General features: G+C 59.7%; 2 protein-coding genes across 2 annotated transcripts in view; one reads left to right on the top strand and one right to left on the bottom strand.

The window, feature by feature from the left end:
* B3GNTL1 (UDP-GlcNAc:betaGal beta-1,3-N-acetylglucosaminyltransferase-like 1) overlaps positions 1-3,941 on the top strand; it is a 95,713-nt gene extending 91,772 nt beyond the window's left edge. Inside the window, exons 13-14 of the mRNA XM_012656363.1 lie at positions 1,892-1,994; positions 3,021-3,941. Of these exons, the coding sequence (XP_012511817.1) occupies positions 1,892-1,972 (81 nt within the window). The 3' untranslated portion in view covers positions 1,973-1,994; positions 3,021-3,941. The remainder of the gene's footprint in view (positions 1-1,891; positions 1,995-3,020) is intronic.
* A 1,810-nt stretch (positions 3,942-5,751) lies between these two features.
* The window catches only part of TBCD (tubulin folding cofactor D), a 133,380-nt gene continuing 124,944 nt past the window's right edge, over positions 5,752-14,187 (bottom strand). Inside the window, exons 35-38 of the mRNA XM_012656443.1 lie at positions 9,729-9,818; positions 9,141-9,228; positions 8,367-8,476; positions 5,752-6,507 (exon numbers count right to left, since the gene is read on the bottom strand). Coding sequence (XP_012511897.1) covers positions 6,384-6,507; positions 8,367-8,476; positions 9,141-9,228; positions 9,729-9,818 — 412 coding nt within the window. The 3' untranslated portion in view covers positions 5,752-6,383. The remainder of the gene's footprint in view (positions 6,508-8,366; positions 8,477-9,140; positions 9,229-9,728; positions 9,819-14,187) is intronic.

Raw genomic sequence — 14,187 nt, 5'->3', positions numbered from 1 at the left:
AATTAATTTCTTTCTAATTTTAGTAGAGACAGGGTCTCGCTCTTGCTCAGGCTGGTTTCAAACTCCTGAGCTCAAACAATCCGCCCGCCTCGGCCTCCCGGAGAGCTAGGATTACAGGCATGAGCCACCGCGCTTCTCAGTGTTTTCTTAACATGATAAGGAAACAACCTGTGACGTGTCGCAAGTGGGCGTGTCACCTGGCCGGCCACCTGGATGGCATCGTCTAGAGACGCCAAAGACACGGCCACCTGCTAGGACGCACATTTCCGCTCCAAGGATTAGACCTGGGAGACACAGCGGCGTCACCTACAGCAAAGTGGGAACTGCCTCCTGCAGGCCCCCGACGGTGTCCACACACAGGCGTGGAAACTCCACGACAGCCACACATGGCAACACGTGTATGCCTCACACACGCTGAGAGAGGCCAGACGTGAGAACACAGACGTTTGATTCCGTCCGCATGGGCAGCGTGCTGCTCAGGGACGCATCCACACGCAGTGCCACGCTGACCAGCCCTGTCGCGGTGCCGGGAGGCTGACCTGGCGCGTGGCTGTTCATCCCGTCGTAGGTGCTCTAGGACCAGTGGCCAAGCTGCTCTCTGAGCAACAAACGGTGAGTGTCGTTGGCTTTGCGGTTGCACGTCCTGTGTGTTCTGATGAAACTGTAAAGGCATGCAGCGGGCTGGGTCTGACCTGCGGGCCATCGCTTGCCGACCTCCGCTTAGGTCGTTTTCTCACCGTGCCTGCACTCGGGCCCTGCTCTGGACAGTGACCATGAAGTAGAGGCCGGGGACACGCCCAGGCGCTGTGGGCTGGGCACACTCAGTTCCCACCAGGCTTGGGGAAAACGCCCACCGTGGCTTTAAGACGTGTCTGATCACTGAGGCTGAGCACCTCGGTCTCTGTGGGACGCCCGGATTTACTCGTGACGTTTCCGGTCAGACTCTTCCCCGTTTGTCTACTGGGTTGTGCGCCTTCCCCACCTAACTAACTGTACCTTGGGTTCTAGGCCTGGCTGGTTTCTGTTCTGCGAGCGTCTTCCCCTGCGTTGCGGCTGGACTTTTCATTCTCCTAATGGACTATGTCAATTCAGAGAAGCATCTGGTTTTAACGGAGTCTCGTTCAAAGGTGGCGTAAATGCTCACCGGGCTGGCGTGGTTCCTCTGCAGACTCCGGGAGCAGAGCTAAGAGCAGGCCAAAGGCAAAGCATGGGGACAGCGGCGTTTTCTGGGTGGTGGAGTAGCCGTGGGCTGTGACAAGAGGGGAGCACAGCCGGGTCCCCGGACAGGCGAGTCTGACGGGCGCGGATGGTCCCTCCCGCGTCTTGCTTGGAGGCCCAAGACTCGGGTGCTGGGCGGGGCCGTGTCTGCAGACCCTGGCTTGAGGGGTGGGCCTGAGGGCCGCCCACCTGCCCTCGCCTTGCAGGTGTTTCCTGAAACCTGCTGCAGGGATGGGAGGCGCAAAGCCACGGGGTCAGACGGGGTCGGCTTGGCCCTGAGAAGCAGGCTCTGTCTGAGGGGCCTCCTCCCTGCTCTGGCCCCGGCACATGGGCGGGGTGCCCTGGCCGCACTCGTTTCATTTCTAGTCCCTCTGGTGGGGCGTTCGCTGCCTTCTGCCACGAGGGCCCAGGCCAGGGGGCAGGGGCGCCTCAGAGGACCCCCCCCCCCAGCCGGTGACCAGCAGGACCTGGGAAGAAAGCGACCTGGCCGCAGCCCTCTCTGGCCCCTCCCCTTTTCACTCTCTTAATGGAGTATGTCGACCTGTGGAAGCATCTGGTTTTAATGGCAGAGAAGTTCGCAGACCACGTGAGAGGTGGATACGGCAACCCCCAGCCCCCCGCCCCTGTGAGCAAGGGGGTCCCGACTGAGCCAGGCCCGTTGTTCCCCCAACAGGACCTCACGGGGGGCGCGTTCGAGGACAACCTGAGGTCGCTGCACCTGCGGGAGGGCCAGGACTTCCTGCTCTTCAGCTGACGACCCGGCAGCAGCCGCCCGGGTGAGTCTTCACTGAAGCGCCGTTTGGGTTTGTTGAACCTTTTTATTAAGCTCCATTCCCTTCCCTCAATTTTTTTTTTTTGCTCTGTTAGGCCCATGTTGAAAAGCTTTCATAAATCCTAGTCTTACAATTCTTTCTTTCTACTCTCTTTTAGGGTTAGTCTCACTTCTTATGTTTAGTGCATTAGTTTCAGCTTTTCTTAAATACATACGGGATTCTGGAGTCCTGAGCACACGCAGTAATACATACACACAGGCACAATCCATCTGTTGTGGGTAACAGCATTTTATTAACTTTCGTTACATATTTTATAATTTCTTTTTAAACCATTTTTTAAAAATGGTGACCTTATTAAAAATCACGTGTTTTAAAGCAAAAGTCTGTGGTGTCAGAGTCTGAAATTGCATGTGTTCACACACGTTTAGGTTCCACATTCTGTACATGTCCATTAGGTCAAGCTTGTATTTTTCAACACCACCTTACCAATTTTACATTGGATATGTCAATTTCAATAAAATACACCATGGTGGTGGATCGATCGATTTCTGTCATTAGGTACATACAAGGGTAGGAAAGTTCTGTCATCTCCCTATTGAATCTTTAATCGTCATGATCTAATATCACTGTTTGCCTTAACTCTGTTTTTAAAAATACTAATACAGGCACCTCCTCTATTGATGACCTTGGCCCAGCTTTCTTGACCTTGTCTATGCCTGTGTTTCAGGTGTGTCACTTGTAAATCACATGTAGTATAATCTGTTCTGTACCTGGAGAACTGTCATATAGTAGAGAGTTTAATCCATTTACGCTTATTGTGTGTGCTAATGTTGCTAATATTTTTTGCATCGTGTCCTTTTTTGTTATTCTTGCATTTTTAATAGTACTTTTTACTTATTCCATTTTTCTCCCCTACCAGTGAAGAAGTTATAGTCCCCATATGTTAACACTTTTTGTGGTGAACCCAAATATTTCGGCATGCATGCTTAGCCAAGCTGGTAAGTCAATTTTATTTGTACTTTATTCCAGAACATACAGACACGAGATGCTTTAAATCCAACCACCAGCTCTGCCCTGATTTACATGCTACTGTTGTCCATCTTGATTGAGCAATTCTACGTGCTTAAAATCCACACGAGCCATCGTTGTTTTGCTTATGTCGTCACAGTTTATTGCTCTGTTGAGCATCTTCCTCGCATCTGAGAGTATCCAGCCTCCATCATGTTCCTCCTGCTTTTATACGCTAGAGCAGCGGTTCAGTTTGCCCCCGGGAGACACCTGGCAACGTCTAGAAACATGTTTGCTGTCACAGCTGGGCAGGGGGTGGCTGGCGCTGAACACGCTGCGACGCACAGGACGGCCTCACAAGGAAGTGATTTGGCCCCAAATATTACAACCCACGTGAGCAAGGCTGATTTTCCATAACTCAGTGCGGCCGGGCAGTTCCAGCGAGTGACAGTTACTGCTCTCGGCACGATGGAGGTCTTACTCTGACAGTGTCACTGTGACGTGTCGAAGGGTGAGCTCTCGTCATGCTGTTGGGAGCGTCGCAAGTCAGCAGGTGAGGGACGTCTGTGTCCATGTCCGAGGTGAAGCTCAGTCATGGTTCTCATCTATGATGTCGGGGCCACAAGGCTGATCGTTCTGTCCAACAGACTGCCCCTCGTGGGACGTGTGACAACGTGTCCACAAGGGCCGGATGGCGCCGCACCCCAGCCTGCGATGGACGGAGGGACCGTGGCACCAGGTTTCCCGTGTTGCCAGCACGTCTGGTTCCCCTCCCTCGGGAACAGGGCATCTGCCCGGGCAGGCTGAGGCTCAGCTCCCCGGACCGGCTTCAGGAGTGGGTCGGCTGTGGAAGAGACGGGACAAGGTCAGGCTGACGCCCCATTGATCTGCAGTCCACGGCGAGGGCTGAGGCTGCGTTTGCGCCATTGCCCGGGGAGCCCACGGCCGATGCGACCTCAGCCCCACAAGGGCACCGCCACGGCTGACGCCGCATGGTGAGGGTAGGGTTCACAATACTGTTCTAACTTCCTTCATCGTGTTTGAAATATTTCCTAATAAAAATGTAAAAAGCACATTTAATTCAGAAGCCTTCACACCCAAGGAACCAGGAGAGACCACGTCACGATGCTCACGCTATCCTCACCCCTTGGGTTGTCACTTGGCCCAGATCACTGCCCCCCGGTTCCTGCAAGGGTGGGGGGCACGGCCCGTCCAGCCCCAGGAGGGCCGGCGAGGAGAGAAGGGAGGAAAAGACAAAGATCTCAGAAACGCTAACGAAGCGCAAGCGCCCAGAAGAAAACGCGCGTCAGTGAGGCGCAGGGAACGGGCGGCTGAGGGGCCCACAGGGCAGACGGCAGCCGAGAACGGGCGCCAGCCCCAGACGCAACCGGGATGGCCGGGCGGGTCGCCAGCAGGCGGGGCTGAAGGGGAAGCAAAGTGACCGAAATGGAGACAAGGAACGTTGACCAGGAGGGTCAAACAGAGAACGAGGGCGGCGTGAGCCCGCGCCAGCAATCGCACGGTAGCGCTCCGTTCAGATGTGAGGGCAGAGTCGAAGGTGAAATGAGGGAGGAGAACACGACAAAGACCAAGGAGTCCGGTGCGGCTGTGTCGGCGTTGGCTCGAAGGCACAACGCGTCGTTACAAGTGGTGGCCAAGACGCCGCCACGCACAGGCACAGGAGCACCTGGCAAGTCACGCTGGGAAGGTGACGGAGCAGAAGAGGAACCGAGACGCCACGTCCCCACCTCTCCGCAGCTGGCAGGGCAAGACCACGGCACAGCCAGGCGGTTCTGAGGGGCCTGCGCGGCGTGATCAGAAACATGACCTAATGGGCAGGGCGCTGGCATCGGCCGCGACCGGTAAGGAGCTGGGGGCGCCACCCGTCCCCCGACAGGAAAAGCCGCAGACGCTGAGAATCCCTTTCCTGAGACGGGAGGGAGGCGAGTGCGGAGCATCGCTGGGGTTGGCCCGGCTGGCGCAGCCCCCACACCTGCAGGCACAGCTGGGACAAACTGCTGGAGGCTGAGACGCTGCGGGGCCCCCGAAACCCTCCTGGCTCTGGGGGGGGGGCCCGGCGGTTGGGGCTTTTTCTTCCTTGGCCCGGCGGCCTTCCTGGTCCCCCCCCCCGGGTTCGGGGGTTTTGGTTGCGGGAGGGGGCGGCAGGACTCCGTCTCCCGGAGAAGAACGCAGGGAAGCCCAAGGTCAGGGGAACAGACGCAGCCGCTGCGAACACTGGACAGAGCAGCTCCAGCCAGAAAAACAAACCCTCGCGCCAAAGGCCTGTTCACCTCCGTTCTTCCTGACCCAAACGACACACCCGCTCTCGGCAAGAGCTCGGAGGATGTGCTGAGAAAAAGCAGAATCCAGAGAGACGAATCGAGCATCAGCACCAGGCGCTGGAATGACAGAAGGGATTTAGACAACTGATCGATGAGCCGACAGGAACAGAACAGCGCCGGGAAAGGCCACGCCAGACGTGTCCGAGGAGAGTCCGTGAGCGTGAAGATGACAAGGTAACAGGAACTTCCCAAACTAAACGGCAAAGAGAAAAAAGAATGGAAGAAAAAAAACAAACCCAAGAGATGATCTGAGAACTGTGGGCCAGTTACAGACGGCATGGTCTCTGCTGCAAAAACCGCAGACGCGCCCCGCGGGGCCGGAGGACTCGATGTCGTTCGCGCAAATGTGAGTTGATTCTGAAAGTTTACAGAACCCCAAAGGGCCCAGAACTCAAGACGATCTTGAAGAAAATAAAACGGGAGGACACAGCCAGATACCACACACCTGTCTCTGCTGGACAGATGGGTCCGTGGAAGAGCCCAGAGCCAGTCACGCGCGTGCCCTCCCCTCAGCTACAAAAATCAGTTCCAGGTGGACCGTGAATTTCAGGGGAAAAGTTAAAACAAAGTTTTCAGAAAAAACTGGAGACTCAACATAACCTGGAAGTGGGCAGAGGTTCCTTAAGCAGGAGTCATGAAACTCAATAAAAAGGGAAACAGTGAGTTGCAACGTACTAAATCCAAGGATGAGAAGGTCCTCCTGGACCCGGATGTTTGCGGCATGCAAAGTACGTGAGGAACCCGGGCAGGCAGACAGGGAAAGGCCTGAACAGGCACGGAGCAGAGCGTGGTCACGTGGAAAGGTGCCAAACCTCGTCCGTGGAGCCAGCCCTGCCGGTCCCAGACCCCAGAGGCCCCAGAAGCCTGTGCTGCGCGTGGACGCACTGAGATGGGTGTGTTTTTCCTTTGTAATAAAGTTATTTTTAAATTCCAAGTTATGGGGGAACCCCACGCCCTAACTCTCCCCCTCAACAAAGGGCTGGTGGTGTGACTGAGGGACCCGGAACATTCTAGATGACAGGGCATCGGGCAGCGCGGTGCCTCACGTCCCCGTAGTGCGGAGGGGGTGACGCAGGGTTACCTTGGCCACCAGCTGGGGCCGGGGCACGCCCAGGAGGTCACACAGGCGGTTCCGCTGCTCTCTCACCGCTGGCAGCTTCGCGTCCCTGCGGAGAGGAGGAAGCCGTGAGCGACACGAACCTTAAAAGTCTCGAAAACCTCTTGTCTCGTGTGCAGAGACCCCACGTCGCCTTAAACTGGGTGGAAATCGCAGAAAAGACACCTCCCACCCCAGAAACCTACACCCGGGCACACCCTCGCTCGGGCAGGAGGGCAGAACAGACACGTTCACACGCGCGTCTCCTCCGCGAGGCCGACCCCGCCTCGGCACCTGCGGGGGACGGGTTCCCGCAGACAAGAGCTGACCAGGCGCCGCACAGCAGGGACATGCAAGAGGACAGCGGCTGCAGCACGTTTAAGGTTTTATTTGAACTATTTGTGACTCTCACTAAAAATAAAAAACCTAGCAATGCTGTGCAGAAATATTGGGTCTGTTTTTCTTTTGTGATACAGTTGAGTTCTAAGGATTTTTTTAAAGGGGACTAGTTTTGGGGGGACCCCACGCCCTAATCCCCCCTCAACGCCAAGAGGAGCGGTGGCGCCTGAGATTCAGGACACTCCACTGTCCTGAAGCTGATGGTTTTGGAATCTGCTCTAGAACGTGCCTTGGTGGCTTTTACAAGTTGGAAACACGATGGACAAACGTGTCTGAGGTGGGGCCGTCCCTGGGACGTTGGGCGGACGACCCCGCTGCGCCGAGACAGCTGCTTCTGCCGGGGAGCTCTGGGAGCGAAGAAGCTCGCGCCTCCCATGACTGGAAACCCCAGACGAAGCCCTAAGGCCCGGAGGCCGCCTCTGTGCTCCTCGCTGTGGGCACGAGACACGTATGAACACGTCACACGCGTCCTCACCTGCAGGCAGGACACGCTGGCCCGACAGAGCTGGTGCCAGCGCTCTGGGGTTGGCGTGGGGCCTCACTGTGGCGCTCCAAGGCCCACCCTGGCCATGCTGTCTAGACGCCGGCACCACCTCTGAGTTTCAGTCATTTTCTCGAAAACACGTGACAGGACTGCTCCCCTCATGGAAGAGTGTACTCCGGTGTGCGTGAGACGGTGTGTGCACGTGTGCATGTGTACACGTGAGCGTATGCCTGCGTGTGCACAGCGCCATCACCACTACCGCCTGGTGCTGCTCCCAGGGCCACGTGGTCGGCCCAGGCACCTCCCGGCCCTGCGCTGGCGCAGGCCTCCGCCACACCCCAGTCCACGCACCTCAGACCTGCCGCTCCATCCACCGAGAGAAAAGCCGCCCACGGGACCCTGGGAGGGAGCGGACGCCGGGGCAGAGGAGGGAGGAAACCTTTCGTCCCCGTTTCCTTCTGCACCTCTTCATTTCTGAAACGTGTCCTCCTCGGGCTCATCTCAAGAACCCACAACGCGGGCCCGAGGGCCTCCCAGGGGGGTCGGGCGCAGCGGCCCCCGCTCCTGCAGGCTCTGGAAGCAGCGGGCTGCGGCCCAGGCGGCGCGTTCCTGTGGCAGCGTGAACGGCTGCGCTGCGTCTCGCTCACCCCCAGCGGTATTCGGGGAAGAAGCTGTCACTCCCCAGGGTGACCCAATGCGAATAAAACGGCAAAAACAGCCACAGCAGCCGCCAACAGTGCCCAGGATGGCCACGTGGCGAGCAGGAGAGCAGCCCCCAGGACAAACACGCTTGTCTGAGGTCAGAACACCCCCTCCCTTCACTCACAACAAATTATATGAGAGAGAGAAACAATTCCACTTTGAGAATTATCCCCCGGACACACCCCGTCCCTGCCTGGCCCGGCAGCCCCGTGTGTGGTGTGAGCCGCGCTCACACGACTGGCCTCCGTGACACCAGGGCTGAGCTGTCAGCTGGGAGCTCCTTCCCTCCAGAGGGCTTCAGGAGACGGGGGGACGGGGAGCCCAGCGTGGGTGGCCTCACTCACCACGCCGTGTCGCTGAGCACAGCCAGGACCTCGTCCAGCGCGTCGGCGCCCACGACGTCGCTGTAGGTGAGCACCATCTCGTACGCCCGGCTCGCCGTGGTCTTCCGGATCTGCGACGGGGCCAGAGTGTCAGCGGGAGGGAAACGCCACGGCCCCACCCACAGAGACGCCAGGACCCTGCCGGGGGAGGGAGCGGATCTCACACGCTGAGCTGAACCAGGGCAGGGGCTTCTTGCGGTCCGGTCGACCGCCCTTCAACGCTTCCCTAAAACCTGCCCCGTATCGGAGAAGCAGTTCCAGTCTCGGCTGCTTTCTTGCCTGGCTGTGCCCTGGTGCTGACGCTTCACCGAGTGGGTGGTCTCAGACCCCCAGGCCCACCCAGAATGCCTGAGTCGCACGATGGCCCAAGACCCCGCACTGCTGACAGCTGGGACACGGCAGGGTCTGCCCCCGCTTCGAGAACCACAGTGTTCCGTGGAAGTTGCTTTCGCTTTCTAGGAACACGTCACCTTTAGATCATTTAAAGAGATTTTCTTCAGCCAGAGGAAAGAACTCCTAGCGACCTAACCCTGTGGGGGGCGGAGTGGGGGGCGCTGCAGTGTGGGCGGAGCCCGAGCCCACGGGACAAGCAGCCACAAGTCTATGTTCATTCGAACAGAATCAAAGGCCCTGCTCTGCCCCGGTGTGTGAGCCTGACTGGAAACCGTGCGGACGCGACATTCCTTCGGGACCACCCTGAGGGTAGGGCCGGGGCCCACCGGGCGGGGGGCTCACCAGGGGGAAGGGGTGGCAGAGCAGCAGACACAGCTGCAGGAGCACCTGCCTCCGCACGGCGCCGCAGAACTGCACCATCCCGCAGAACCTGCGGAGACAGCACGCCCAGCCGGCGTGAGCCACGGCACCGCCCTCCGCCCGAGACTTCAGTGGGGTCTGGAAGCCGAGGCGCCCCCGCGGGGCACTCGGGCATCTGCAGAGCCGGGAGGCGTCCGGCACACCCTGGCCGAGCGTGCGCTGCAGCCCTGCAGGTCGAGGCGTCTGGAACACCAGGCCCCTCTCCGGGGCGTGTCAGGAGAGTCGGGCCTGTTGCACAAGACTCACCCCCACGCACACGCCAGCTCCCCGGCGGGAGGCTGCCCTGGGAAGGCGGCAGAGCGGGGCGCAGCTCACCTGCGCCGGCGGGAACGCCCGGCAGTTGCCATTGCCCACCTGGGGTGCCTCAGCCTCCACCAAGATCGTTTCCTGCGGACCTCGGGACACGCGATTTTAGGCAGCTCTGTGATGAGACTGCTCTGTCCCGCCGGCAGCTGCCAGTCTGCGCCAGGCCCCCTGCTGCCATCCCCGCCAGGAGCACGGAAAACTCACACTGCGATGCTCGACTGGAGCTTCTGGACGTCCTTGGACCTCTTGATTTCCTCCTTGCAAAGCGCAAGCAGCTTCACGCAGAAGGGGTGGCTGGAAGGAGAACACGCCATCTAGAGATGAGCTTCAGGGCGACCCACAGGCCACACGTGACGCACACCGTGGTGACATCTGGTGATAGCTGCGGCCACGAAGTGACTGGAGGGCCAGGCCCCTTGGTCACACACAGCCAGGTTACGGGAACCGGCTCCCTCACTGCCCCCGTGAGTGCAGCCGAGAGGAGACGCCCCCTCCTCGTGTATATGGCACCCACAAGTTCAACATGTGGTGGGCGGACCACTGGCATGGTTATGACGTGATCACATGGGCGTAACCGACTGACCCCAACGGAAGAGGACTCGGCCCGAATGTCATGTGACACCAAGGGACACATGCCCCAGCCCCGGCCAGCACCTCCTCCTGGGTCAAAGGAACAGCCAGTGTCCACCAGGCCTGTCTGTCCACCCAACCCTGGTGACCCCTGCGCTGGGGCACTGCGGTCTAGGTGGGTCTGTGGCAGCCACTTCCCGGGCTGCAACAGTCCAGGAACGCACCGTGTGCGCTGGGGGAGCAGCAGGAGCACCAGGCCAGCAGCCCAGCCCGGCCCCACCCGAGTCCTCACCGTCGCTGCAAGGCGTCCGCTGCGTCTCTGGTCCCCACCCCCACCCCCAGGCTCCGTCCAGTCTCTCCCCAGGTCACTGAGGTGTGTTGGGGACCAAGTGACCGTCAGGGGCTGAGGCCCACGTCACTCCATCCCTGTGGGCCTTGCTGCTTCCGTGTCCCTTCTAGGTCGACGCCCAAGTCCCTGGCCACCTCGTCTACACCCTGGTGACTTCCGAGGCTCACACCCCACCCGCTCTCTGGGGACTGTGGGCCGAGCTCCAGCCCTGTGAACCCGCCGCTTCTGGGTGGGCTCGAATGAGCGTCTCCAGCTGGACGTGAGAAGGTCCCTGGTCCGTGTCTCCCCGTCCGGCTGTCCCAGAGCAGCCACCCTGGGCTCCCTGTTCTCTCGCCCTCCACGTCCGTGGCCAGCAGACCCGCTGGCACACCCACGGCACCCAAACCTAGCCGCTGTCCCCCACTGCTCTGCCACCACCTGGCCAGGCCGCCACCTTCTCTCCCCTGGATTCCCCGGACCCCACAGCCTGTTCTCAGCACAGTAGCAGCCGGGACACCTGTGTCTCCACTACTGCCGCCTCCGTGGGAGGCGAGCCTGGCCCCGGGGCTGCTCTGGACCTGGGGCTGCTCTGGACCTGGGGGGATTTGCAAACTCTGCAGAGGGCTGAGAGGGTGTTTGAGCCCCATGGCAACAGCGCTAAGAACGGCAGCCTGGTGCTGGCAAAGACACAGACCGGACACTCTATGCACGAGCCCGGGGACAAGGCACACCTGCCTTCGCTGGGGCCGCTGCCCAGCTCCGTCACGCGGACGGTCTAGACCACAGTGGTCCCCAAAGTTTGTGGCACCAGGGACCGGTTTCCTGGAAGACAGTTTTTCCATGGATGGGGTGGTGGTGGAGGAGACAGTTCAGGATGACTCAAGCGCATCACATTTACTGTGCAGTCAGACCTCCCTGCTGAGGGTAATCCGTGTGTGCGGCTGCTCCCCTGCGCTAGCATCACCGCCTCAGCTCCTCCTCCCATCATCAGGCCTCAGCTTCTCATAAGGAGCCGCAACCTCGATCCTTCCACGCGCAGTTTGCAGTAGGGCTCGCGCTCCTGTGAGCATCTGATGCCGCCGCTGCTCTCACGGGAGGCGGAGCTCAGGCGGTGACCCGGGTGATGGGGAGCGGCCGTCAGTGCAGATGAAGCTTCGCTTGCCTGCCCCTCGCCTCCTGCTGAGCCGCTGGTTCCTGACAACCCACGACAGTCCGGTCCGCAGCCCAGGGGTTGGGGACCGCAGGTCTAGAAGACCCTCGTGGCTGTTGGAGGGTCAAGGAGACCCCAGGCTGCTACTGCCCTCAGGTGCCCAGAAAAGGCAAACTGAAGTCCTGCCTGCCAAAGACATCCTCGCCCCAGGCCCCGGCTCCTGCCGACGGGAATTCTCCCCGTGTGGCATCCAGCGAGAGCAGCAGAGGGGAAAACGCAGAACACCCCCAGACTCCAGATCAGACGCACCCAGAGAAACCGCCAGGACAACTACATTCAAGAGGGTGAAGCCAGACGTGCAAAGGTCGGCAGGGAGCTGTGACCTAGAGAACGGGATGTGGCAGAGTTGGAAACAAACCACTTAAAAAACCTACATCTGAGAAGATGCAAAAACCCAAAAGAAAGAACTCCACAGATAAATGTAACCGCAGTTCAGAGACATCTCGCAAAGAGGAAGCGTGTGCAACTCGCAGACAGGGCCACCGAGGGTGACGACGGGACAACCAAGAAAGAAGATCCGCCCAGGAGGGGAGGGCAGAGGACGTGGACAGTATGTTTAAAGTGCTGAAATAAAGCAGCTGCCCAGAATCTGCACCCTCTGAAATGACTTGCGGGTGAAACCAGAGCGCAGCAGAGCGAGGCTGAGGGGCGTTCCCCGGGCAGAGGAGGATGGGCCCAATGGGTGCAGTGACACGGGCAGGGGAGAAGCGCGGTTGGCCACAGCAGCAGCGGCCGCAGCCCAGCACCCCCGCTGCTGCCCACGGGGACAAAATACTGAAGATGCGACTGTGGTAAGTCAAGGGTGGTGTGAGTTCTAGGGTAACCATCAAGAGAACAGAAGAGCGAGTGAAAAGTCCCAAATATGAGAAAAATGGATGATAAAAATTATTCTGTTAATCAGATAGAAAGCAGAGGGGGGAGGAGGGCAGGAGACAGCCCAGGACAGCAGGACAGAGACCCGCCTCTGAATGGCTGAAACCAAAACTGGACGTGAGAGATCAAAGGACCCAGCTGAAGATAAAGATGCCCAGACCAATCTGGGACTCCCGTGATAAACACAGGACCCCCGGCGAGCCGCCCCCCGCGGTGTGTGTCAGAGGGTAACGGGCCACAGACACACTGGGCGTCGCCCCCACAGGAGGTGTGAGGAGTCCAGCCGGGGACACACCGTGAGCAAAGCGAGAGGATGGGCTGACGCCGACTGACAAGCGTCCACGGTACCTGAGAAGATGGCGTCGCAGAGAACACGCTGGCCTCCCGCCTCGACAGTGGAGAACCGCAGAGGCCGGGAGACGGTGGCTCCCGCAGGGAGCACCGAGCCAGGCGGCAGCTGGGTGCTCGCAGCGGAGCGGCAGCGCGGAGGTGACTTCCCAGGGCCGTGAGGACTCGCTGGGTCCTGGGCGGCGCCTGAGTGCAAGGCCTCTACCCAGGCTGGGACGAGCCACACGGAAAGATGACGGGAAAAAGCCCCGGCGCTGCTGCCACCAGCGCTGAGCAGAGCCCTCAGGAGGAGAAAATTAACCCGAGACATGCTGCTCTGGGCCCACCGGACAGTTCAGAAGCAAGAGCACTGGCCCCTGAGGAGACGCTGAAGCCCACCCGGCACCACGGCAGCGTCAGAGCTCGTGGTCAGGGACGTCCCCGAGGCGGCTGCAGCCGACTGCGCACAGGAGGCGGAGGGAGCGCAAACCAAGGAGACGCGGGGAACGGCCTCCCGCATCCTGGCCCGGCCCAGCCCTGCCCAGGCCCTTTCACTGCCCTGAGCTAACGGGGTGCCCGGAGTCGCCCTGCCCACCTGGCCGAAGGTGCACAGCGCGGCCGCCCCAGCTCCGCCCCCGCTGCGGCCAGGGTGGGGGGACAGCGTGGCTGCAAACTGACCCTGACACACTGGACTCTGGTCTCTGGGTTGGATGACTCTTTCTTTAAAATGTGAGCTACTTGGGCTTCACCGGAAACGCAGTGAATAAGCAAATCCTTACTCCTCCTCCACGGCGAAGACCTCGAAGCAGCCGTTGGCGAGCATCTGGTCCAGCGTCCTCAGCAGCGGCACAGACACCCTGGCGAAGGGGCGAGAGATGATGTTCACGGCCCGAGGGGACGGAAGGCGCCACTCCCAGGCCGGCGCCCCCTCCCGCCGGTGCCGCCTCTGCCAGCGATCCCAGTCGACCCTGGCACGACACTGCGGAGCTCACGGCCCGATTTTATAATCTATATGGAAACGCACCAGCTCTAGAAAAGACAAAACGGCTATGGAAAGAACGCACAAAGCTGGAGGCCGACACCATTCAGTTTCAAACATCGTGGCAAAGCTACCGTGGTCAAAACAGTGTGGTCTGGTGCAAAGTCAAGTAAATACATTAAGAAGAGTCTGAAATAAAGCTGTGTGGCTATGATTTCCCTTTTTTCTTTTTATTGAGACAGAGTCTTGCTCTGTCCCCAGGCTGCAGTGCCATGACATCATCACAGCTCCCTGCAGCCTCCAACTCCTGGGCTCCCGCGATCCTCCTGCCTCAGCCTCCCAAGTAGCTGGGACTACAGGCGCCACCACTGGGCCC

The sequence above is a fragment of the Propithecus coquereli genome, unplaced genomic scaffold (assembly GCF_000956105.1).
Source record: "Propithecus coquereli isolate 6110/MARCELLA unplaced genomic scaffold, Pcoq_1.0 Scaffold501, whole genome shotgun sequence".
Classification (NCBI taxonomy): domain Eukaryota; kingdom Metazoa; phylum Chordata; class Mammalia; order Primates; family Indriidae; genus Propithecus; species Propithecus coquereli.
The sequence above is the reverse complement of the archived record's forward strand: the minus strand, read 5'-3'. Positions and strand labels throughout refer to the sequence as shown.